Source organism: Mytilus californianus, unplaced genomic scaffold (assembly GCF_021869535.1).
Source record: "Mytilus californianus isolate M0D057914Y unplaced genomic scaffold, xbMytCali1.0.p SCAF_4, whole genome shotgun sequence".
Lineage (NCBI taxonomy): Eukaryota > Metazoa > Mollusca > Bivalvia > Mytilida > Mytilidae > Mytilus > Mytilus californianus.
The window spans coordinates 123,149,019-123,176,480 of NW_026262690.1; the positions used below are offsets into that span (position 1 = coordinate 123,149,019).

Consider the following 27,462-nt stretch of genomic DNA (forward strand, 5'->3'; position numbering starts at 1 on the left):
CCGAATTAGACTATTTACCGGATTCGTAATTACATAAGCAACACGACGGGAGCCACATGTGGAGCAGGATCTGCTTACCCTTCCGGTGCACCCGAGATCACCCCCAGTTTTTGGTGGGGTTCGTGATGCTTAGTCTTTAGTTTTCTATGTTGTGTCATCTATACTATTATTTGTCTGTTTGTCTTTTTATTTTTGGCCATGGCGTTGTCAGTTTGTTTTCGATCTATGAGTTTGGCTGTCCCTCTGGTATCTTTCGTCCCTCTTTTTCAATACATGTAATGAGATGGAGTGGACCTAAGGAAACTAGTTTATCTAGCTAAAATTACAGCACGAATATCGCCTCTAACACAATTTTGTGACCATTTAGTTTTGTTGTTGCATGAAATTTATTTATCATTGTTATAGTATATTATCAATATTGCGTTAAAACTTTATTTTGCGTAAATTATATTTTCCATAAAGATTAAACCTTCCGCCCTTTACATATATACATTAAAATATATGTCATTTATTTCTCTACATATTTTAATTAATCACATAAATATATTAGGATGGTTCTAGGACAATTGTACGTAGGACTGTCCTAAGATAGCTTTGTTTTACATCCTAAGACAAGTCTCAGACACGTCCTGAGACCATCAAAAATTATGTCCTAAGACATCTCTTATGACATGTCCTAGGATACTTTCATTGACATAGCCCCGACCAATAAGACAAGAATGTCCTATAGCCCCTTTCTAAATTTATAATCCAAGCGGAACCAATGGCATGTGCCATTCGCGCGCATGTAGAAATACAGGGAACCAAAATACCAACGGAAAACGGATAACATAAAAACTTTGTTGGTGCATCATGGTTATAACATTCATACAGATAAAAAAAACTGTATTCACACAGAGGTAAAGTATTGATTATAAAAACGAGGTTGAGATGAGGGGCATATCTAATGAGTGTAAAAAAGAAATAATTTCATTTTTCTAGAATTTTGTTTGGAAGTCTAAAGTCAGCCTTTAAAAAGAAAAGTATGTTGTCTAGATGAAAACATAGGGGGATCAGAATGACCAGTTTGGAAAGTTTCATAAAAAGCAATCATATTAAATTAATATATAGAATTTTAGAAAGTTCAACACAAAGTTCGAATGCAGTTGCCAAATACTGAATTTAAATTGGACCAAATTCGAAAGTCTGATAGCCTATATAACTTATGTTGCACTTTATTTGAAACCCAAGAGCATCTATTCTATTATTGTTATAAAATTCAAAACTTCATTGAAGAAATAAAAAGATTGCTATCTCTGTCGATAGATATAACGCTTACCTGTTTGTAAAAAAGGATTACTGGGTATAATCAAGATCTTGATAAAACGCAAATAAATATTGGAAATTTTATAGTGTTTACAGAAAAATTTAGTTTTTTGAAAGGTCGGCAATAAAACAAGATTATATTTCTTGATTTGCGAGTTCTGAATTTATAATGTAGAATTTAGAATTTTGAATTATGAATGACCCTTCTCCAGGTTCTCGGCTGTCGTAGTCATGGCTCTTTTTGGATTCAGAGAGATTCGGTACTCTACGTCGGCTTTCGTAATCACATACGTATTGATTTTTTTTTTAAAGTACACATGCATTTTTCTAGCGCTGAGTTATTACATACAGCTAATAAATTTGAAATAGACAGAATTTCTGTTTCACCAACATATTACATCGTGAGAACATGAATACAATTTTGTGTTTTGCAATTGGATGTAATATATATGTTGTATTCTTTTTTTTTGTGATTGTGCTGACGAATTGGGTTTCAATGTCAGCGACTTTGCAACTCTTACAGTTGCCTCTTCCGCATGGTTTATAATCTCCTATTTTCGATGTCTCGTGTTTAGATACTTTGGATGAATATCTTTCATCTATTGTCCACAAATACTCGCGTCTTACTGAAAATGATCCTTCCTTAAAAGAGATTCTATCACCTCCCGTCATGGCTTAACCGGACACAAAAACCTCAAAGATATATAGCCATAAAACAAGGTTCAACCAACCATTTTTTCTTAAAATGTCATGTACCAAGCCAAGAATGTGACAGTTGTTTTCGAATAGTTCGTTTTGATTTGTGACCCTGATTTGTTTTCGCTTAATCGATTTATGACTATTGAAAAGCGGTATACTACTGTTGCCATTATTTATATCGCAAATGTTAAAACACCGCTAAAATGACAACATTAAATAAAGGCAACAGTAGTATACCGGTGTTCAAAAGTCACATATCAATTTAGAGAAAACAAATCCGGTTTAAAAACCAAAATCTAGGGGAACACATCAACTATAAGAGGACAACAAAGGAACAACAGGAACACCGAAATGCAACAAAAACAAACATTAAGTGACAGTACAAATAATTGGAACATACCTGTAGTGATCTGAAAATAGCGGGAAAAGTCTCAAGAGTAGAAACAAACGAGTTGTTTCACATGCGAGATCTAAAATTTATATAAATAACCATCATCTATATAATAAATAACCATGATAACTAGTATTCTTAGCAAATTTATGAAAAAATCTGCTTTCCTGCTGAATAAATGTCAAGAAACTAGAGGAGTAAATATAATAAATGTTCAGATGATAATATTTTATGACGGAATGCAACTAGCGCATTTCAAGGTTGTTTCTTTTTTGTTTTATAACAAATCTTGTTGTATCACGATTGCTGGGTATTTCGTGTATCTCGTTTTAGCACGGTAGTTGATTTAAGTGTATTGCGGACTTTTGTAGTTTTCCATTTTACCATAGAGTGTTTGTTTTTCTTCAATCTGTGATTTTATATAACCCCATAGTATTTTTTGTCTTTTTGAAACGTTTTTCCACAAATTAGAATGATGAATATGATTTGGAAAAACAAAATCGGTAATGACGAAAAAAGGAATTCAATCTGTTTAAGTGAAACATTAGAAATTACAAATTATGACTAAATTAAAAAAAATGCATAAATGATCCGAATGAGATCGTATTGGTGTAGTTGAAGATTGAAGTTGAAATACATTTCAAACGGTTGTTCGACAAGTGTAACCTTTTTGTTATTCAAATATGCTGCTTTTTATATAATTGTTGAAAAATAAAGATTATGTTGCACATACAAAAATACCTGGAGTAGAATGGTAACATTTTATTACTTTTTTACAACACCTTCACCGCATCTTTTATTTAACATAATACCCCTTAGAGTGCAATTGTTTTTGCAGGTATATTGTAGGAGACAATGCACCGTATAATTGTGTTTATTATATGCACTGTTTTGAAATGTACAGTCAATGGGTGTCCACTTGTATGTAGCTGCACGGCCACGACGGTTGATTGCAATAATAAAAATCTAGCAACAGTGCCGTCTGAAATTCCCAATTCGACACCCGTATTGTGAGTAGTAACATTTTAGTTTTTAGTTTACTTATATAGTAATATGCTATAATATAAACAATGGTATTAGTTTCAGTGCACGTGAATCATATTTTGGACATGCGCTTTAAAACAAATATACTAATTATACCGAAACTTAACGTTTAAGTATTCAAATGAGGGGAAGATACCAAGGGGTAATCAAAATAATGAGGCAATCAAATCAGACAACGCAATGAAAAAAAATACAACTAATAGACAAACAACTTTCTACAAAATTTACACAAAATCTTGTTCACCGATCTGACTCAAATTCTCATATTTGATTTATAACATACTAAAACTTATATATAAATAAACAGGTAACAATGCATGGACTCGATGATATATATCATCATTTCGTGTGTATTTTAGTCTGGACGCCATTCAATCAATCATCGAGATGACCTCCGAAGCCTGCCGATGGTCATATAACCCGATATAAACATAAACATACATATAAATAGATAGCGACCTCGTGCAATTGAACTGTTCTAGGTCTGTTTGATTTTTATGTTATAAGTTTAAACAAAGTATGTTAATCATCGTTTTTACCTGTATAAGAATGAGTTTTTGTGGATTAATATGTCAACGAAATGGTCACCTTTGTTTCACTTTGAATGTTGATATTATTTTCATTTTAATGGCTTAACATGACTAATACATGCGTAACCAATCTCTTGCTAATATGTTAAATTGAAGGTCACATGAATACAGATTCAATGAGGTTGAATCATTCACTTGCATGTGAATAATTCATCTTCGAGGTTATTTTGACAAAATTCAAGTAAACTGGCTGCTAAAAGCGAATTGCTGTTTCACTTTCATTAATGATAGAACAGAAAAAACACAATTTTTTTTATTTTTTTATCTTGTAGCTAATGCCTCTTTAAGATTTCCGAACAAAAAACAGGATAAACTCAGGTGCTCCAGAAGGGTAAGAGGTTTCTGCTCTAACTGGTACAAATTCGGTCGGAAACCGGGACATCGGTGTGATGAAGTCTTAATCGACTTAATTTTCCGCAAGAGAAATACGTTCATACCTTTTTCGTATCTTCTGTCTCCTTTCTTATCGATAGTGACTGTAGGCATTTAAGATGTGATAACACATGTAAAAATAAACAAGAATTATTGTTCCTACGTTCGATTCAGATACGTATAGAACCTCTCAGACATAATCTTCTTTTTTATAGTTGTCAGATCATGTTCAGTCGTGTTCTGTATGCATGAATGATACTCGGAGTTACGCCCCTTACGGTTGACGAAGTTTTATATAGATTTTCTTATATACTAAAGGTACACGATTGTATAGCATTATCTTTATAGGGAAGTTTAATTCTAAATTTTACTATCAAAGAGTTGATTATTCATTCCTATTGTTAATTATGCGTTTGTAGAAGGCGACGTTCCCTTTGCACCATCTTATGGTGTTTATGTATCTCCACTTGGTCGATTCGCTCTTGTATGTAACAACTTATTTGATTTTAAAGAAAGAAATATATGTAATACATGTAATACTAAACAAATATTACACCAGAGTTTTTGACATGTTTGATATCACAAGCTTGTTAACACTTTTACTCAATTTTATCATCGGTACAAGGACATCATCCGTAAATATAAATAAATTGCAGACATCTTATACGTTCAGGTATTTCACATCTCATCTGTTATGGTAATATTCTATACAAAGCACAACAATGTCGTCATTCACTAGAAAACTTATCCAAACCTTTAAATAGACTTATTCAGAAGGAATATAGTTACGATACTGTTGTCAAGTCATTAACGATGACATTTTCTGGAATTGATATTGATTCACTTATAGGGTCTTTGCATCGGAAATAAAAACATTTATTCTAAAAAGTAGTTGTCGGCATGATACGGGTTATAATTTTCACGTATAATTTATGATGGCATGATACTGAACCCCTAACAGGATTGTGATTGATTTGCATATGATGAAGACATACAATATTTCAATCAGTTTAATTGAGGTCTGGAGCTGGCATGTCAGTAACTGCTAGTAGTCCTTTGTTAATGTATGTTATCATCGTCAATTCGCCTAGTTTCTTCTGCTACCTATTTTAACCACGGACTTGAACTTCCTTTGAAATGAGGTTTACTAGCTGTGCGTATTCCTGTGTGTTTGTTTATTTTATATTGGCTAGAGATATAGGGAAAGGTTGAGATCTCATTAAGCATGTTTAGTCACCTCGTTTTTATGCGCCTGCCCAAGTCAAAAACCTCTACCCTTTGGTAGTCTTATTTCTTGTTTCAGAATGGGAAGTCCTTTCTAAAATAGCAAAATCAAAAGCACAAACTCTTCAAACGATTGGAAAACAGCTGTCATATTCGTGACTTGGTACAGGCATTTCCTAATGTAGAAAATGGTGGGTTAACCCTGGTTTTATAGCTAGCTAAACCTCTCACTTGTATGACAGTCGCATAGAATTCCATTATATTGACTGCAATGTGTGGGCAAAACAAACAGACATAAAAGGTAAACATATCAAAAATTGGGATACAGCCGAAAACATTGTAACATAATCCTAATCACTACAAAAACAAATAACTACTTCAACAAAGACACATTTCTTTATGTCAGATTATTAAATTCGTTATTTACCCGAGAACACAGTTATTTCATAGTGCATTTCTTTTAGACAATACATACAAAAGCTGTATCTTAAAAAGGTTTCTACAGAGTAGTGTATTACTTTCGGGTAAACTGTAGCAAAACTATAGTAAAGTCTGCAGATCTAATTCAAAATATGGACAATTCTATGAAAATGATATCTATAATTCGTTTTACAGCTTCAGAATACTTATATTTGTATCCCTTTTCTACTTGACCAACTTATTACTTTAACTAAAATTTCATGACTCATTTTTTTTACCCGTAACTTTGTATTTACTATTTTATGCACAACATATCTAGGAATGAATTTGGAAGGTGTATGAATAACAATGTGCAAGTTATACACTATCCACATTAGGGACTTAAGGTGTAGACAAAGAAAATCAAAGGACGATAACTGTGTCCCTGGACCGCATAGGATGGAAAAACTGGACCAAACTTACAAAAACTTGGCTTGACCGTGTCGTAGGGAATTATAAGACAGTTGAAAAAGCTTCATTGAAATATGCAACGTATTATAGGCAAAATTGTCAATTTAACTTTGAACGTTGTGTGTTTATTTTTGACGGTTAAATCGAACAATTTTAACTATCACGATTTGGGCCTTAAATATTTAAATATTGCAACACTTTTTTTTCAATGTCATTTTATATGAGATATCATGTATTAAAATCAACAGAACAGTCATTTGATATATCAGATTTATTACAATGATTCAGGATTTAGAAAAATCTATATTAGGCTGTGTTTGAAAATAATGATTTTTGAATGAATCGAGGCCTAATATGAACATGCAATTTTCTTTTCACCAATGCATATTGTTTTGGAGTTGTTTTGTAATAAATAATTCTTTCAGACATAAAAATGTGCATGTACTTTGATTAGATATCATACCACATGCGTATTAAATGGTCTTAGGCCATGTAAAACTGAAATTACTTTTGGTCAATTTAGGCATTAACACATATATACATATGGAAATGCATACAGAAGATACAGGAAATAAATATTTGTTACTTTGTTCTATTTTCTGTAATAATATACTTTCCTCTAGATTTAGAGTTAACAAATAGTTCAGAAAACTTGAAATAAGTATAGAAACACAAATTTTAAACCTGCTGGATAGAACATCAGCATGTCACTAAGGCATTAAAATGGAAACAGCTGCACAATGCTTATTTTGCCAATAAAATGCGAAAATGGGATAATTATACCGAATTTCTCAAAGAAAAAAAAGAATGAAATCCTGTTCTTTTACATAATTCCTCTCTCATGCTCGAGAGCACAATTATTTCGTAATGCATTTTTTGTTGTTGTAGAAAATAAATACAAATTTAAAAAATCGCACCTACTCTTTCTCAAAAATATTTTATAGCATGGAGTACTTCTTTCGGGTCAAATTTTATCAAAATTACAAAAAATATATACCCGTTCTATCTGTAATGATTTAAACTCTTCGTTAGAAATTTGAATGACATAATCAATATAGCTGTTAATCAAGCTGTTTTAGAGAAAATATAAATACCATGCATAGAAATGTTTTTAGTTAATTAACCAACGTGACAGCTTTCTATTGCCCTACTGGTTGCATTTTGAAAATACAACTGTTTCACAAACCACGCCTCTCTTGAGGAGATATATAATACTCATAGATATTTTGTTTTGTCTAACGACTGATTCCTTGATATGATCTCTATATTTCATCTGATAGACACAACTTGTGAATGTTACCAGTATAAACACGCATTGATAACGACCAAATTGAATTATGAAGAAGACCCAAAGTGAAGGGAGGGGTAGTACAGGATTTTAGAATAAGTTTAAACTCTTAAATTTCGAGTCATATACATGTTAAAAATATGCTGCACAGCCGTGGCTTGTATAAAAATCGGTGAATTAGTTCTGCCTATAGTCAAAGTTATTAATTGACTGGCGTCATAGCCATACAAAGTTTATATGATATTTATCAAAACGACTTCCTTAGTGTAAAACATATTGAACATAAACATTCATTTGTTTCAGAGATTTGCAAAACAATCATTTAACTACAATACAACAAGGAGCATTTTCAAACCTACCAGCAGTAACAGATCTGTATGTATACAATGTTACAATATTTTATAAAATAGCAAATGAAAACAAAATCTAAAGAAAATCAGTAGCAGAGTATGTTTAGAACTGTCAATCGTAACGACCTTCTGGTGTTCTGCCTTCGAATGGAGTAACTATTGGTGACCCGTTTTGTTTAATATTCAAATGCTGATTGCCCCCATGGATCCCCGTTCCCTAACAATGTAAATTATTAGAAATTTGTATCATGTTTGATTCTGATATATAGACGATGGCTAATTAGCAGGGGTTCGAACCCCACTGAGGAAAGAACCAAAATTTGCCGACGCTAATTTGCAGATCTAGCATCGTGGGGATACATTTGAGAAGTAGCATATGTAAATTATGGTGTTAGCCCTGTATAACCACAAGATATCCGATGGCGAACGTCTGTCGTAAAGTTGTCACATTTTAGACGTTCACAATAAAATTAAAATTTGATGTGACGGCATGGTCAGTAAAATTATCATACTTTACGATTGAAAAAAAACAACAGCTGATCTGCAAATTATACCATCTACTTGACACTATATATCAAATACTGTGTTACAACTCTGGATAACGCCGACGAGGAAAGGCATTACGCAACAAACAGAAGCCATATTTTATATAGCCCAGTTGGTCGAGTGGTCTTGGGCGCTGGACATAATGCAGGCGGTGAAAGTAGGTTCAGATTCATGAGTTCGAATCCCGCTGAGGATAGAACAAAAATTTTCTATCGCCAAATTGCAGATCTAATATTGTAGGGCTAAATGTGAGATGAAATATACTTGTCAACAAAAGAAACGATACACAAGTTTGAACTAAAATTTATCATAAATATAATAAATAGGAAAATCTTTTAAATTCATGCAAATACATATGTTTAAAAGAATATGACCAAATTAGAAAGTTACAAAATACCGAGTTATTGAACACAGAGGTCAAATTTATTTTGCGGAAAATGATCACAAAAGTCGGCACTTAATTTCGAAGAATATAGTTAAGTATTCAAATATCTGCAAAGGCATTCAAAATTTTAAGCAGACCATGTTTAAGTTTAAAAGTTAAAAGTGCTAACACCGATTTTTGAAATAACAAAACTTTCAAAATTAGTGTTTCGCTTTTTTGCCTTAAATCAATGGTTTTGATGAGAAAATAACACTCTGTAAAATTTAGACCAATAGGGCAATTATTTACCTCGGTACAGTGTATCCAATTTCATGATATATGGAAAATACATTTCCTTGTACCGTTTCTTTTGTTGACTAGTATATATGTAATTTATGGTGTTAGCCCAATATACATGTAACCACAGGTTATCCGATGGAGTCCGTCTGTCGTAAAGTTGTCACATGTTTTGACGTATATATATATATGTATATATATATTAAACAACAAAAAACAACAAAATAAACATACTTTGGTTGAAAAAAATATAATAATGATCAAATAATTCATTTAAAAACATCTGTCAATGTGGCTTGTATTAAAATCGTTAAATATGTTAGCATATAATTAAAGTTGTTAAATGACTGGCGTCATGGTCACACAAATATCCTTATATGATAATTATCAAAATATATTAATGAAAACAAACGATTTCCTCAGTGTAAAATATATTGAACATTAACATTACTTTGTTTCAGATATTTGCAAAACAATCAATTAACTACAATACAGCAAGGAGCATTTCAAGACCTAATAGCGCTTAACACCCTGTATGTATATAATGTTACAATATTTTATCAAGAAGCAATTGAAAACAAAATTTAAAGTCAATCAGTGGCAGAGTATGTTTAGTATTATATATCGGAACGATCTTCTGGGGTTTTGGGGACCCTGTTCGTCTGACTTAACAGTATTTGCTAATACTTTTATTGGTAACGGTACTTCTTAAAACAGGTAAAAAAAAACGAGCTCAAAGGACAATTCAAAACGGAAAATACCTTATCAAAGGCAAAATCAAAAGCTCAATCGCTTCAAACAAATGGAACACAACTGTCATATGCCTGACGTGGTACAGGCATTTCCTTATGTATAAACGGCTGGATTAAACCTGGTTGTATAAGTAGCTAAATCTCTCGACGTCCTACATGTATACACTGCTGATTGCATTATGGTAACAAACATGTGTTAACAGAACATACAAATTTTAAGGATATTTAAACAAAATATTGCGATACAGATTGTTTTTTTGGTTCTTTTAATAAAAGAGATATTGCTGTTTATTCTGTAAAAAGGAAAATAAGTATTGTAATAGATTTATCGACATAAAAATTTGCAAAGAAAAACAAAATGATTGACACGGATATAATTTCGTAGATTCTATCAATAATTCTGGGAATAAACTAAACGCATACAAGAATACTTCATTTTTACAACTGTGTATGCAAAATTTTACCAGCTGTTTGCAGCTACCATTATGTAATAAATACAAATTGCCACCATATGTTTTGTTGCAATCATGATGAAGCATTGTCAGATAAAAATTGTTTGGAATGTTTTTGTTTCCTTAAAGTTCAAAAACATTTTATAATTAAATGTCATTAGAATACATACATGTTCCAAGGACAACAGTCTTTTTATCTGGACATTATATCTCATATATATGATATAGTCAACAAACCTTTTACCTGATATATTGGCAATCACAGACTGATGTATGTAGGGGAAATATTCTAGTGCGGCTCCCCCTTTTTTATGCATGAATTCGTGTTCTAAATGATAAAAGGTAAAAACTCTGATTCTCAGGTAGAGACTTTCAATCTCAGTTAACCACTGGTGTTTGATTCATATAATGATTTTTTCACTCTCCAGTTTTTTGTATTATATTTTGTTGACTTTTGTTCATCCATTTTTTTTTTCTGTTGTTATTCTTGCTCGCTCTTCAGTTTTCCTTGATTATATTATGATCTATGGACGGAAAGATATGGAATCATACCTCCATTATAAGTGTACAATGTAATGAAAATATCGTCTTTTCTTGTAGTTTGGATTGATTTTTTTAAGATTAAATTCATTATAATAATATTGTGAAATCATTTCGTGCTTGGACTCATGCTAGATCATTTTAAATCATTTGATTCCACATCTATTTCAATGCATTTGAACTTTTATACATTTAGAGTGGATTTGAAATCAGCCGATCAACACTGAACGATTGTTTTTGGCGAACTAAATTGTGATGCTAAAACTATCAGAGTTCGTATAACTCTGAGCGGAAGATGTGATGAATATCTTCTGTTGCCACATATGAAATTCAGGTTTATTTGTATTGTTAAGAATTTTAAAACTCAATCGAAATATTAGGACTGTTTATAGGAACTTCATGGATAGCCAAGATAAATATGAAGTGTAAAGTTCAACATCTGATATTCACTGATATATGTCTACCCTCTAGTATGTTCAACATCAAATTTTGACCATTGGTTGGGATATTAGATCTTGAGATTTTCAGCTTCTATGTTTCAATAATAGGCGAAATATACCAAAGGGACATTCACACCCATAAGTCGAAAACAACTCGAGAACGCCTCGGCTAAAAAAAAAAAAAAAAAAAGAAAAGGAACAGCAGACAACCAGTACATAAAACTCAACATAGAAAACTTAAGAATGAGCAACACGAACCCCACCAAAACTGTGGGTTAATATGATTGTTTGCCTGTAGTATCACTGAAAAGAAATTACTTGTCGAAATGCGCATCTGGTGCTGGAGAATTTGTTCCGTTTATGTTATTACAGTCTATTGCATTGTTCATACTATTGAACGGCACTAATCTTGCATGTCTTGTTGATGATGATAATGATGATGGATGGCTGTTAACGTCCAGGGGCAAATTGTTATGCATCTCCAGGAAGAGAAAATGTTAATGTATTATGAATATGATACCTTCTTTGTACTAGACCGACACGTCGAGCCGGATTTTTAACGTTCTAGTTCACAAGGTAACCTTACTAGGACACCTTATTCCGACTATGAGCCGACCAGTCTTTGATTTTACTCATTAATGCTGCGTGCTTAGTGGAGAACCAGCAAATAACAATTTTAAAGTCTCCTTTTCTTTGAATCACCTCAAATTGTATTGTAGTGGTCTCCAATTTTGATATCGGTACTACAAGTAGTTCAGTCTCGGCTACTCCATTTGAATAAGAAATGGCTATTTTCTTTAGTCTCATTTCTGGCAGTTATTTATGTTAAGATATTTAATTATGATAATAAAGTAAAATGCATCTATATCTATCAGACTGTAGCTAGGTAAGGTTGTATTTTCGTTTTGCTGAGAAAATCTGATTGGGTCAAAATGGAAACTACTAAATTATATTATGGAAATTAGATAAGTTTTGTACATTATGAACTTGTCTGCAGATTAATTGGTCTATTAATTATGTTAAATGTCTGAAGCAATATGCTTCAATATGTGTTTATGCCTAGCAAGCTTGATAATTGATCCGTAAAATAGCACGAAAACTGGGTTAAAACAACATCCTATAGAAAATTCTATAGAGTTTGGTATGCATTATGTAATGGAAATAATCTTATTTGAGTGATTAACATATGTGTCTGAATTTGATAATTTATCATCAATGAAGATGTTATAGAAAAGCACGATGAAGATAGTAATCAGCATCCCAAATGTAAACTTATATATTTAGTATATATCTCCCCGTTGATACAACATTCCAGGGCTTGTATTTCCTATCATGATTTCCCTGTTAGGGTGTTGCTGCTCACAAGGAAGCTATTAAATCAAAAATTTCAATTAGTGAATTTGAAATCACCCCTTCGTAAATTTTACGGACGCCATCACGAGTTAGTTGACCGTTATTGAATATCCGTTACACAGATGACAACGGATATGTTCCTATTGTCGAAACTACAATCCCGTCCCTTTTTCCCCAAATGTGATCTCACGAATTAGACTTATCACCGGGTTTGTACTAACATGAGCAACACGACGAGTGCCAAATATAGAGCAAGATATACTTACCCCTCTGAGCACCTGAGATCACCCAAGTTTTTTGGTGGCGTTCATATTGCTCAGTCTTTAGTTTTCTTTGTTGTGTTGTGTGTCTTTTTTTTTGGCCGTGTTAATAGCTTCCATTTTTGGCGTTGTCAGTCTATTTTCGACTTATGATGTTCCTTTGGTATCTTTGATTTATCTAAGATATGCATTTATAATTGTCTCTATGCAGAAACGAAATTGACGATAATGATCTCTAATTCATAATGTTAGGACAATATTATTTTTAGACACAGAAATAAATATACCGTATAGAGCCTAAGTGATTTCAAAACAGAATGTAAGGGTCTGGGTGGAGTTTACAGAATAGAGAGTGCTGGGCCAAAAATAAAGAAAAAAATGCGAAACAAATAGAAAATAGAGATAAAAAGCCATAAAAAATAACTTATAGAGATAAATTGGATGCTTAAATACAAAGAATAGAGAGTAATTCTCAAAATGTATAAAGAGTAGCAAAAAAGGTTTGAAAATGTAAGGAATATTGGATTGAAAAAACCCAAGTCACCCCAAACAGATTCTCAGAACATTGTGAAACCAGCAAGTTGAGCTCGATGGTTATAAAAACAGTTTAAAAAAAAATGTATAAATGCAAAAAAAAAAAAAAAATAAAAAAAAATTATGCTTATCTCAACACAGGATGTATTCAATGACTCTTTGATGTATATGTACAAATGTATTACCGTTAAGCATTCTTTCATCATGTTACATGTCATTTTTTATATAAGGATAAAATGGGAGTTAAGTGTATTATTGGCAAAATTCAAACACAAATGTTTAGATACATGTAAAACAAAAATAAATACACTTGATACGGTAGAACCTAAGAAATTTTATATAAGAAAATTGTGAAACGTTAAAAAGTTTAATTTGAGTCACTTACATAGACTAGAAATAGAGACCTTCTACCGCCAAATTGGAAAATAAGGGCCATAGTCCGCTATTTGTCAAATCAACATGGCATAGGTGTAAACTGGAGAACAGTTCGCCATTTCATATCGAAGTACAAGTTAATGGATATTTAAGACGAACCGAACAATAATTTCATTAAGTTCCAAAATGTTACTGACGGAGACATTTCAACAATAAGTTCAGCATTAGCCAACCTACGGCCCATCTCTGCAACTGATGTTCGGCCTGAACCTGTACGTAAAGGGTCAATTTTGTCAAACACTACTGTAAAGAGAATAATTTACGAAACAAGGACACAGCCAGCTCACTGATGAGTCGCAATGAAAATATAGTGACCAACTATCTTTTTAGCTAAATGTATTTATTTTTTAAATTTCCCTAATAAATTGATTCACTGGTTAACAAATGCATAATTTGATAAATTAGTCAGTATTTTTTTTAATCGGCAATTGTGATTAAATCAGCGACGTTTTAATCTTTAGTCACAACATAAAATTGAAGCCTTAATAAAAGCTGTCATTTGCTAGGAGGCACTTATATAACGTCATTTGCGTAGGAGTAATTTATAAAGACAAAACTGCAGAAAATTAATCATTGACAGACAATAGCCTAAAACACATATTTAAAACTTTAAAATGTTTTGTTTAGCACTTGTTAATATTGTTTACATAAATATACACTAAACCAAAAATCGGTTTGAAAATGTAAGGAATATTGGATTGAAAAAACCCGAGCCACCCCAAACAGATTCTCAGAACATGCGTAAAAAAATCTCCAGATTAAGGGTTGACCAGACAAATAAGATGTACAAGAAATGAACTCAAATTATTTAAGAGAAATATGAAAACTAAATTATTTACATCAGTTAGATAACTATAACATGTATAAATGTATAAGATAACAACTCAATTGTTTTATGGAATTATTATTAATGAGCTCATTTATCAAAAACAAAAAACGTTATTGTTTTCAGTTTATTATACCGAAAATAACATGAAATATATCTTATTCATTCGTGTTTTAAAAATTCAAATCAATGCATACACTATGAAAGGTTTTTGTCCGAAAGTCTATTAATTAGCGCATGGTTACGAAGTTTTCTGTCATTTCAAAACTTAATTTTTGTAGATAATATTTTTCTTTATGACTGCAATATTTTTTTTTTAATATATTTTCATATCGACTGTATAATTCGAGAAAACAAAATGTTTGGCTAATATGTAAATAAAGACAACAGTAGTATACCGCTGTTTAAACACCTTCGCAAGACAGACCTGAAAAGATGTTAATTCAAATTGATGTGCTGATTTATAAATCTATTATTATGATAACATCTTATGTACAATTATGTCAAAACACATCAACTGTGACACCTTGAGCATAGATGTAATTAAGATTTACCTGATCTGCCTCAACTATTACACCTCACATGTTACTTTATGTATTTAAATTATTCACCTTGTACAATTGGCACGTACCTGAACGCTTGACTGGTGAAACTTAATCCAACAATTACCTTGTTAATAATCAAACAGAAGGTGAATATTTGTTTGAAATATAGGGCCATCATGGTCACCATAGATTTATCGTCGACAATTATCAAGGAATGTCACGGATCGTACTGTATATGTTATTTATGGAATCAAAATCATTTTGTTTATTTTCTTTGGTTACATCTTCTGACATCAGACTCGGACTTCTCTTGAACTGAATTTTAATGTGCGTATTGTTATGCGTTTACTTTTCTACATTGGCTAGAGGTATAGGGGGAGGGTTGAAATCTCATAAACATGTTTAACCCCGCCGCATTTTTGCGCCTGTCCCAAGTCAGGAGCCTTTAGCCTTTGTTAGTCTTGTATTATTTTTAATTTTAGTTTCATGTGTACATTTTGGAGTTTAGTATGGCGTTCATTATCACTGAACTAGTATATATTTTTGTTTAGGGGCCAGCTGAAGGACGCCTCCGGGTGCGGGAATTTCTCGCTGCATTGAAGACCTGTTGGTGACCTTCTGCTGTTGTCTGTTCTATGGTCGGTTTGTTGTCTCTTTGACACATTCCCCATTTCCATTCTCAATTTTATTTAACATCTGAAATATATGTAAACTGTTTATATGTATGACAGTTTGATTTATAATGTAACGCATATATAGATATTACAGTCATGATACTTTAGTGTGTACTATTTTTTTTCCAGAAGTTTGAATGGAAACAATCTGACATTTGTCAGGGAAGACACTTTTGAAAATCTCACTAACTAAAAATATCTGTAAGTACAAATATTATCAATGATTTCATAATTTAGAGAATTCTTGATATTTGACGTATGTAATAAAAATAGCTTACATATACACCCCAAACGAAGTCTTATTACCGACTGCATGTACCCATTGCCTCTCGGAAGAGGGACAACTTGCATCCTCGAACTCGCATGTGAACCGTATACTAGTATCCTAAATTTCTTCTTTTATATAATTAAACTTGGGTGTTTTTTTCTTTTAAATGATTAATTTCTATTGTTTCAACAACTCAATTTGCGATTACAATATTTTATGTGACCTACCAAAATATACTTATCAATGAGTTTGTACATATATGAGCAACACGACGGATACCACTGTGCAGGAGGATCTGCTTACCGTTCCTGAGAATCTAAGATCACCGCCTGTTTTTAGCGGGGTTCGTGTTGCTCAGTCTTTAGTTTTCTATATTGTGTTTTATGTACTGATGTTTGTCTGTTTGACTGTGTGTTTATATTCATCTTATGAAATTGAATGTCCTATTGGTATCTTTCGGCTCTCTTTGAACATTTTAATTCTGAAATTAATAAGTTGAACGTTTATTAAAGAATGATTTTTTGTTTGGTTAGAAAATGTGTGATCGACAATTTTGAACACGCTTTAACGTGTTTTTTATTTTTATTTTCTATATGTATGTCCGACATGGTTACAAAATACAAATAATTACACCATTACTAACATAATTCTATATTAATATTCTTGTAATGCTCAGAAAATACAGAAAAAAAAAACACCATTACAAATTTAATCTAAATTTTATTATCTATTTTCAAAAAATTACTTGTGACGTCTCTTTTTGTGGCGTTGATACATTCGTGTGATGCACAAATCATAATTTTATTGTAATTTTCATTGGAGGTGTCCGTTGTTATTCTTTAGTTTACATGTTGTAGTGTACTATTATATTGTTTATTTATGTATTTCTCTGTCCTGGGTGTTCTTGCGTGTATTTGTACTGTATTCCTCTCACGTAATGTTGTCATTTTAGCGGTATTTTTAACATTGCCATATAAGCGGGAGGTTTGGTTGGCCGTACAAATAGGTTCAACCCACCATTTTTTTCTCAAAATATCCTGTACCAAGTCAGAAATATAGCAGTAGTTATCACATAGTCCGATTCTATGTATATTGACGTTTGTTTTTGTAGCATCTCAGTGTATCTTTTGTTCCGTTGTTTTTCTCTTAAAGTTGATGTGTTTCCCTCGGTTTTGGTTTGTGACGCGGATTTGTTTCAGTTAAGTCGATGTATAACTATTGAACAGCGGTATACTACTGTTGCCTTCATTTAACGTATGTTGTATAAGGCTTGTTTATTAGATACGCAACTGTACAAGTTTATAAATTTAAATTAGTCCATAAAAATAAAATAAACAAAAAAAAATCTTACATTTACAGAATGCTAGTTCAAAGCAATTCAAAGGTGTGTAATAAAGTTGATGTCGTTTGGATATTAGATTTCAAATATCGTAATAAATGTTTTATCTCTTTTTTTATTTATACTTTTGATCAATTTAAATGTAAAATTGTTATAATTTACCCTCACATTTCGTTGACAATGATTTACAGTTACAAATACGACACGAATGGTTTTCTTTATTATTTTTGCGCATTTCATAACTTATATAAGTTTAATGGAATTTGTGCTTCAGTAATGAGTAATCCATAATAACTTGAAGGCGATTAAGTGCATTAATTGATAAGGAGAGCAACTGGATAGGTGTTTTATTCATAATTCTAAACAGCATACCTTAGATATCTTTGGAATTTCATCAGTTTCATACATTTGTAAGTAAGTGAATGAGCAAGTGACAATTGGATGGCTGTTGTTTTCTGTTGCACTTCTATGTGATTTCGTATGGTTAAATTTATTTTAAAAAAATATTCATGTCTCAAACGACATATAAAGACTGTTATAGAAACCTCAGTGATTGCCGAGACTATTCTAAAATGTATACACTAAGTTTTATTTCTTAAATCGCTGTCAACTAAAACAAATATTTAACTGACTTTTCAATAATTAAAAAAAACAGAAACCTTCCGGTTTTATGGTGTCTTTATAAAGAATCAAATCTTAGCTATCGTATCTGTATTATATAAACTACTAATGCTTACATTTAATCCTATTTATTGACTGGGTTCAGGGTCACACCAATATCCTTATATGATATGTATCCAAAGTTTTATCAATATGTATCTATCAATGATAATAACCAATATATTTTTAGTGTAAAATATATTGAACATTACCGTTATTGTGTTTCAGGTTTTTTAAGAGCAATCAAATAACTACAATACTGCAAGGAACATTTCAAGACCTACCAGCTCTTAACTACCTGTATGTATATATTGTTACAATATTTTTATCACGAAGCAAATGATAACAAAATCTATAGTTAATCAGTGGCAGAGTATGACTACTAATACCAACGATTACGAATCTCTGAAGTTCTGCCGTCGTAAAGAGTGATCATTGGTGACTTGATACGATAAGCTAATACTTTCAAAGAAAATATTTATTCTCAGAAACAAAGTGATAGGTTCAGTGATAAATTCTGCAAATTGTCATCGACGTCCATTTTTGTATACACTGCAGATTTCATTATGGTAAAAATCATGTCTTAAAACAACGTCTAAATCTTTAGGATATTCTGGAAAATATTTCGATAAAGATAACATGTTTGTGTTATTGTCTTTAAAGCAAAGAGTTAATGTTGTTTTATTCTTTAAAAAGGAAGATACGTTCGGTAACGGATTAAACGACATAAGAATTTGTAAAGAAAAACAATTATCAATAGATTGGTTAGAAAATGTGTGATCGACAATTTTGAACACGCTTTAACGTGTTTTTTATTTTTATTTTCTATATGTATGTCGGACATGGTTAGAAAATACAAATATTTACACCATTACTAACATAATTCTATATTAATATTCTTGTAATGCTCAGAAAATACAGAAAAAAACACCATTACAAACTTAATCTCAATTATATTATCTATTTTCAGAAATTTACTTGTGACGTCTCTTTTTGTGGCGTTGATACATTCGTGTGACGCACAAATCATAATTTTATTGTGGTTTTCATTGGAGGTGTCCGTTGTTATTCTTTAGTTTACATGTTGTAGTGTACTATTATATTGTTTATTTATGTATTTCTCTGTCCTGGGTGTTCTTGCGTGTATTTGTACTGTATTCCTCTCACGTAATGTTGTAATTTTAACGGTATTTTGAACATTGCTATATAAGCAGGAGGTTTGGTTGGCCATACAAATAGGTTCAACCCACCATTTTTTCTCAAAATATCCTGTACCAAGTCAGAAATATGGCAGTAGTTATCACATAGTCAGATGCTATGTATATTGACGTCTGTTTTTGTAGCAGCTCATTGTATCTGTTGTTCCGTTGTTTTTCTCTTAAAGTTGATGTGTTTCCCTCGGTTTTGGTTTGTGACGCGGATTTGTTTCAGTTAAATCGATGTATAACTATTGAACAGCGGTATACTACTGTTGCCTTCATTTAACGTATGTTGTTTAAAGCTTGTTTATTAGATACGCAACTGTACAAGCTTTAAATATAAATTAGTCCATAAAAATAGAATAAACAAAAAAAATCTTACATTTACAGAATGCTAGTTCAAAGCAATTCAAAGGTGTGTAATAAAGTTTATGTCGTTTGGATATTAGATTTCAAATATCGTAATAAATGTTTTATATCTTTTTTTTTATTTATACTTTTGATCAATTTAAATGTAAAATTGTTATAATTTACCCTCACATTTCGTTGACAATGAGCTCTTTGATTTACAGTTACAAATACGACCCGAATGGTTTTCTTTATTATTTTTGCGCATTTCGTAATTTATATAAGTTTACTGGAATTTGTGCTTCATTAGTGAGTAATCCATAATAACTTGAAGGCGATTAAGTGAAATAATTGATAAGGAGAGCAACTGGATAGGTGTTTTATTCATAATTCTAAACAGCATACCTTAGATATCTTTGGAATTTCATCAGATTCATGCATTTGTAAGTGAGTGAATGAGCAAAGTGACAATTGGATGGCTGTTGTTTTCTGTTGCACTTCTATGTGATTTCGTATGCTTAAATTTATTTTTAAAAAATATTCATGTCTCAAACGACATATAAAGACTGTTATAGAAACCTCAGTGATTGCCAAGACTATGCTTACATTTAATCCTATTTATTGACTGGGTTCAGGGTCACACCAATATCCTTATATGATATGTATCTATCAATGATAATAACTAATATATTTTTAGTGTAAAATATATTGAACATTATCGTTATTGTGTTTCAGGTTTTTGGACAGCAATCAAATAACTACAATACAGCAAGGAGCATTTCAAGACCTACCAGCTCTTAACTACCTGTATGTATATATTGTTACAATATTTTTATCACGAAGCAAATGATAACAAAATCTATGGTTAATCAGTGGCAGAGTATGACTACTATTACCAACGGTTACGAATCTCTGAAGTTCTGCCGTCGTAAAGAGTGATCATTGGTGACTTGATACGATAAGCTAATACTTTCAAAGAAAATATTTATTCTTAGAAACAAAGTGATAGGTTCAGTGATGAATTCTGCAAATTGTCATCGACGTCCATTTTTGTATACACTGCAGATTTCATTATGGTAAAAATCATGTCTCAAAAGAACGTCTAAATCTTTAGGATATTCTGGAAAATATTTCGATAAAGAGAACATGTTTGTGTTATTGTCTTTAAAGCAAAGAGTTAATGTTGTTTTATTCTTTAAAAAGGAACATAAGTTCGTTAACGAATTAAACGACATAAGAATTTGTAAAGAACAACAATTATCAATAGGACAAAATTACATAAAAGCTAACAACTATAGGTCATCGTCTGGCAATCAACAATGAGCAAAAACCATACCAAAGAATTAGCTATAAAAGACTCCAAAAATACAATTGTAACACAATTCATACAAGAAATACTAACGGCCTGATTTTCATACAATACAATGAACGAAAAACAAATATGATACACAGCAACAAACGACAACCACTGAATTACAGGTTCCTGACTTTGGAATGATGCATACAGAATGTGGTGGGGTTAAAGTAGTTTGCTGGCGCCTAACCTGGGACAATGGTGTAACAGTACAACATAAGAGCAAACTATAAAAAATGAGTTGAAAAGGGTTAAACTGATCAGATCGAAAACGTCTAGCAAAAACACATATCTAACTTGACAGGGTATTTACACATCCCAACAACATGCGGATCCCATGAGAACGATGATAAGTTATTTGATCGATATATCTCATGATATTGAGTAATACAATTAAATGTACAGTAGATTCTGTTTTTTTGATATTTTCTCATGCTCTGATAACATGAACGATCACCATATCAACTGAACATACTATTTTTCTACAGCATTTCATTGGCTAGTATAAAAGAAATGATACTCTTTCATCGGCTATTGTACATATACCCTGTAAACGATTTTCCACACATGTCAGCTGATTCACAAACTTTTCGTTCAAGTCACATGTTAAGGATTGATCAATATTAAACCGGACCAAAAAGATAAAAATCGATTCGATTTTTCTTTTGTAGCATATCATCATATTCGTCCCAATTGCATGAGGTCGTGTAATGTAACCCGACAGATTAATACGACCAACTATGTAGTGATAGTCTGAACTAGGACGTCACTATACGTCTTCTATGTAGTGTTAGTCTGAACTAGGACGTCACTATACGTCTTCTATGTAGTGTTAGTCAGAACTAGGACGTCACTATACGTCTTATATGTAGTGTTAGTCTGAACTAGGACGTCACTATACGTCTTCTAGGTAGTGTTTGTCTGAAATAGGACGTCACTATACGTCTTCTAGGTAGTGTTTGTCTGAAATAGGACGTCACTATACGTCTTCTAGGTAGTGTTAGTCTGAACTAGGACGTCACTATACGTCTTCTAGGTAGTGTTTGTCTGAAATAGGACGTCACTATACGTCTTCTAGGTAGTGTTAGTCTGAACTAGGACGTCACTATAAGTCTTCTATGTAGTGTTAGTCAGAACTAGGACGTCACTATACGTCTTCTATGTAGTGTTAGTCTGAACTAGGACGTCACTATACGTCTTCTATGTAATGTTAGTCTGAACTAGGACGTCACTATACGACTTACTGTATAGATCTAGTATCACATTAAGAAAATATTCAAATATCAATTATGACGTTCTCGTCTTGAAAGATAGTTTACAGAATGGTACACATGCTCACATTCATCCATTTAAACGCACGAGTACGGTGTACAGATGGGTGCGGTCCTAACCTGTACAAAAATTAACTTTGAGCAGATTTGTTGACTGCTTTTCAAGTTAACTTGGGAAATTTTAAGCAGACAATCAAATTAACTTCGTCGTTGGTAGACCAGACCTACGGTCTGCTTTTTTAGGACTGCTGCAGACCAGACCTGTGGACAAGTCTGCTTTTGACCAGTCCTGAGGACAGGTCTACCCCAGACCAGACCTGTGGACAGGTCTGCTCCAGATCAGACCTGTGGATAGGTCTGCTCCTGACCAGACCTGTGGACAAGTCTGATATTGACCAGACCTGGGAACAGGTCTGCTTATGACAGATTACCGTGTTTAAGACCTGAGCTTTTAATATGTAAACAATAATCGCATTGCTCTTTTTTCCCAGCATAGCAAATTTCTTTACTCGTTGGACTCTATCGATATTATACACTTAAAACAAATCTTTTTTTTCATTTCATATTCTTATATACATTAAACAATGGCTATAAAATTACACACTTGTGATCACATACAGCTATCATTAAAGAAAGGAAAGTTTTTATTTAATTAGAAGGCGATTAGAAAGGTTATCCAACGCATCGGAACAATATTTTTAAATCATGGGATATCAACATCATTGTCGATGTTGCTTCGTTCCCCATATTTTACAGTCTCTTCCTAAATTTAACTTTATGCATTACATGGATATTTCATCGCAATTCACCTTGTTTGCCTTGGATTTACGATTCTGTTTCCGACAAATATTCTAACGAAAATTGTATAGTGTCCGGATAGATAAGGTGTTGAATAATTATGAACAATATCGTCAATTTCGTCAGATTTGTCTTTACCAATTAAAAATGATAAATGGGACTTCCAAAAAATATATTCGTTGTGCACATGAATGAAATAGTTGCCACTTGAGGTTTAGCTACAAACAAAATCAATCAACCGACATAATGTATTAACAGTATACTATTTCCAGAAGTGAACTTCTTATACTTTTCATTATAAAGTAAAAAGGAAATCAGACATGTCAGTGTTGTATGATGCTGTCAAATAGTTTTGTTATACACACCATCCTGAACTACTAGTGACGGTCTAATATTATGAATACAGAGATGAAATGCTGACAATCTAAATTGATGCGGAAAAGATATTGCGTTCATTGTTTTCCAATATTGCTTTCATGTGTATTATAATACAATACATCCTAACATAAAAAAACTTCTGATTTATAATGCAGCCATATAGATTTATATACTAAAGTGCAAATATGGTCAGTTTTAGTTGATACTGTTAAAACATTTTGCTATACCAGTCAGCCTGAGGTATCAAAAGTACAACAGGAGGACATGCTGGCACTCTAAATTTATGCGGACAAAATTTTGTAGTCATTGTGTTTAAATACTACTGTGTATTTGTATTTTACATTAAATCCTGACATAAAAATATTACCGAATTATTATGCAGCTATAAAGATTTACATAATAAAGTGTAAATATGGTCAGTTTTGGTTGATACGGTCTAATAATTTTGCTATACACGTCAGCCTGGGGTATCAAAACTACTGAAATTATGTTACGTATCAATATCATGAATACATTGAACATAAGGAGGACATGCTGGCACTCTATATTTATGCAGGCAAAATTTTGTACTCATTGTGTTCAAATATTGCTGTCATTTGTATAATACAATACATCCTGACATAAAATATTACTGAATTATTATGCGGCCATTTTATTTATACTTTTATACTTTTATACAAACTTTTTTTGGAAAAATTATAATGATCAAGTAAATTTTTAGAAAAACAATCTGTCAATGCCACTTGGTTGAAAATTTGTAAACTACTGTTGCCTATACAGAAAGATGTTGATCGACTTGCGTCTAAATCCCTATAGGATATTTATCAAAATTTTACGAATCGACATCTATCTATGGTGAAAAAAATGTTCAATGTAAAAGAGAGGCGAAGGATATTCATACTCATAAGTCGAAAATAAATTAGCTAACATGAACATTGGAAAAGAACACTAATTATTGAGACAAATATAGTTTTTTGGTAACAGCAGTTAACTTAACGCATTTAAGAAAGAAGACTTCCATTCTCCACCTTTAAATAAAAACTATCAATCGCAGTTTTCAACTACCAGTATGTAATAAATAACAATTGCCACTCTATATAACGTTGCAATCATAATGTGGCATTTTCAGATAAAAAAACTGTTGGCAAGACTTTCTATTTTGTAAAAGAACATTTCGTTTACTTTGAAAATATTTATTACATGGTCTATGACGCCTTTAACTGATAAATTGGCAAACATAAATGTGTGTATGTATGAGAAATATTTTAGTATGTCATCTCTTGGTTGAGGTACTATTCGTTTTCTGAGCGATAAAAGGTCGAAACTTGGTAGAGATTTCTTTAAGTCTCAGTTATTACGCAGTGATGTTAAGGCAATTTCGCGGATTTTTTGTCAGGGGTAGGTAACTCCGCAATAACCTCATTATATATTCATCAATGGCGGATTCCGTAAGCAGCGTCCATCGATAAAATTGTTGAATACAAATTACATGCGTGCATGAGGATAAAAAAATGATACTGGTAAGGTGTTATTCGATTATTGAAACACGATTACGGCATTTTTGTGATGAAACTATATTATAAATGGTTGCAATAGATGTTTTTATTGCCGGGATCAGACCCCGCCTACTTTCGAGAAGCAACCAATCAGAAGCCGATCTCCGTCATTAGATGCTTGAAGTTTGCAGAATGGAAAGCACCTTGCTGGAGCAATTATTTTCTCTCATGTGTGAAAATATACCGACAAAAGTAAGTGACAGCCACAAAATATGTAAGCATTAAGGAATATAAGTTATTTACTTTGTATTTCATTCATTTCAGTAGATGAAAAGAGGTGGAGAATTAGAAAAAAACGAGTTTAGCTTTGGCAAACATGCTACACGTGGTCAGATCGAAATTATACTTGGGGAAAAATATATAAAATGGAATAATTGACTCCCTTTTCTAAATTAATAGAGTAGCGAATAAAACAAATGTGTATACTAGTGTTTCTACAATTGCATAACCGATTGCCAAGACACCATTCACAGCTTGCATCGTGAAAATTGTTCATTTTTATTTTATATTTGTTTTGTTTGTGTGCATCCCTCATGGACCTTGTCCCTGTTCAGATAATCATGTCTGGATATTTTTATGATCCAGTAACTAAAAAAAAATCACCCTAACAAGATATTATAGATTGGAATGAAAAAAGCCTTTCAAAAGTCATAATTAATTGGACTAGAGGAGGATTAACACCCCCCCCCCCCCCTTGAACATTTTCAACCCAGCCTAGACAAAACCCTGCCTTATTCTGTATGTGCGTCTCTGAAGTCAGAAGCTGATTGTTGTTGCCAATATCATATTTGTTCTTTTGTTGTCAGGTTCACAAATTAGGCTGTCAGTTTTCTTGTTTGCATTATTTTATGTTTTGTTTTGTCTGGGCCTTGATTATAATAGCTTGCTATGAGTTATGGGTTTTGTTCATTGTTGAAGGACTTAATGTGACCAATAATTGATTATATCTACTTCATTTAGTCTCTGATGGATAGGCCAGTCTCATTGGCAAACTGGCATGTAACATATTATCCTTATTTTATTTCCATGTGTGTACACATAACTGCAAGGTGAATATTTAGTGCCTTCAAGATCCACAGTGAAATAGGTAAGTTGACAGTTGATCCCAGAGCATGTAAAAATGAATAAAGTTTAACACACAACATTTGTTATGTGCCTGTTTAAACCTAGGAGTCTGTAATTCAGTGTTGTCCTAATATTACAAACTAACTTGGTTGAATATTATAAGTGAAAATATATTGAAATAATTCCATTTGCTTAACTTGCTTGTGTAAAAAACTTGTATACATCTGAAAAGTGTCTTTTGTATCTAATTATAATTGAGCATTGAACTCTACTATTCAAAATATTACTAAATTTTCAATTGAAGAAAACACAAAAACAATTAAATTAAATATACATTGTACTAGAAATGTAGGACATAATATTGTCAAAAAAATCAGATCCTCATTAAGGAAGTCGCATTTTGACCATGCATTCTAACTTTTGCAGAGTTCTCGAAAAGTGGTGGTCCCAAGGTTTTGACCACTAAAATTTCAGTATTTTGCAATAGAAATGATAGTGAAAACCAGAATATTTCCCTCAAGGACCACCAGGGGAAAAAAGATTTTAAGAACTCTACTTTTGTTCAGTCTTGTTTTCCTTAGGCCAAATAAAAATATGTGTGGTTCCAGTTACCCTTCTTACCCTACTTTTTAGTTTTAATAATAGCCTACCCTTGAGATTTTATTTTGCAATTTTCATTAAGCACTGTTAAAGTCAGAATGTTGCTCCCATAGACACTAAAACAATGTAAAAAAACGCCATAAAATAAAAAAAAAATCACTACCTACCAACCTACACTACCTTTTTTTAGATGTAACTGGAACCACACATACTATTTTATCTGGCCTTATTTGATACATACAAAATCTAGCATCCGTAGTAGCATATGGTACAAAAAGGCGAAAAAAGGAGAGGGTTATGTGCATGTTAAACTGAGGGGTCTAATCCCGACATCCCAAGTTTATTTTTGCTTAATCCCGATTTCCAGGGCCTTATTTGACAATTGGCAAAATACATTAATTAATGATTGTATACTGTTCAAAGTAATCAGTCAGTCTGTTGAGCAGATTCCCTACATCTTTTTAATATAATCTAG

The 27,462-nt window shown here is 32.2% G+C and overlaps 3 protein-coding genes across 3 annotated transcripts in view; 2 read left to right on the plus strand and 1 right to left on the minus strand.

Moving 5' to 3' along the window:
* LOC127739304 (uncharacterized) overlaps positions 1–27,462 on the minus strand; it is a 338,236-nt gene that overhangs the window by 216,456 nt on the left and 94,318 nt on the right. The window lies entirely within an intron of this gene.
* LOC127737218 (decorin-like) lies at positions 3,238–16,344 on the plus strand. Its single transcript, XM_052247753.1, has 4 exons — positions 3,238–3,405; positions 8,087–8,158; positions 9,802–9,873; positions 16,281–16,344. Exons 1-4 carry the CDS (start codon positions 3,251–3,253, stop codon positions 16,342–16,344), a joined length of 363 nt encoding a protein of 120 aa, XP_052103713.1. The 5' UTR covers positions 3,238–3,250.
* LOC127739303 (uncharacterized) overlaps positions 18,653–27,462 on the plus strand; it is a 65,676-nt gene continuing 56,866 nt past the window's right edge. Inside the window, exons 1-2 of the mRNA XM_052250976.1 lie at positions 18,653–18,718; positions 20,701–20,772. The gene's annotated coding sequence lies outside the window, so the exon portion shown is untranslated. The remainder of the gene's footprint in view (positions 18,719–20,700; positions 20,773–27,462) is intronic.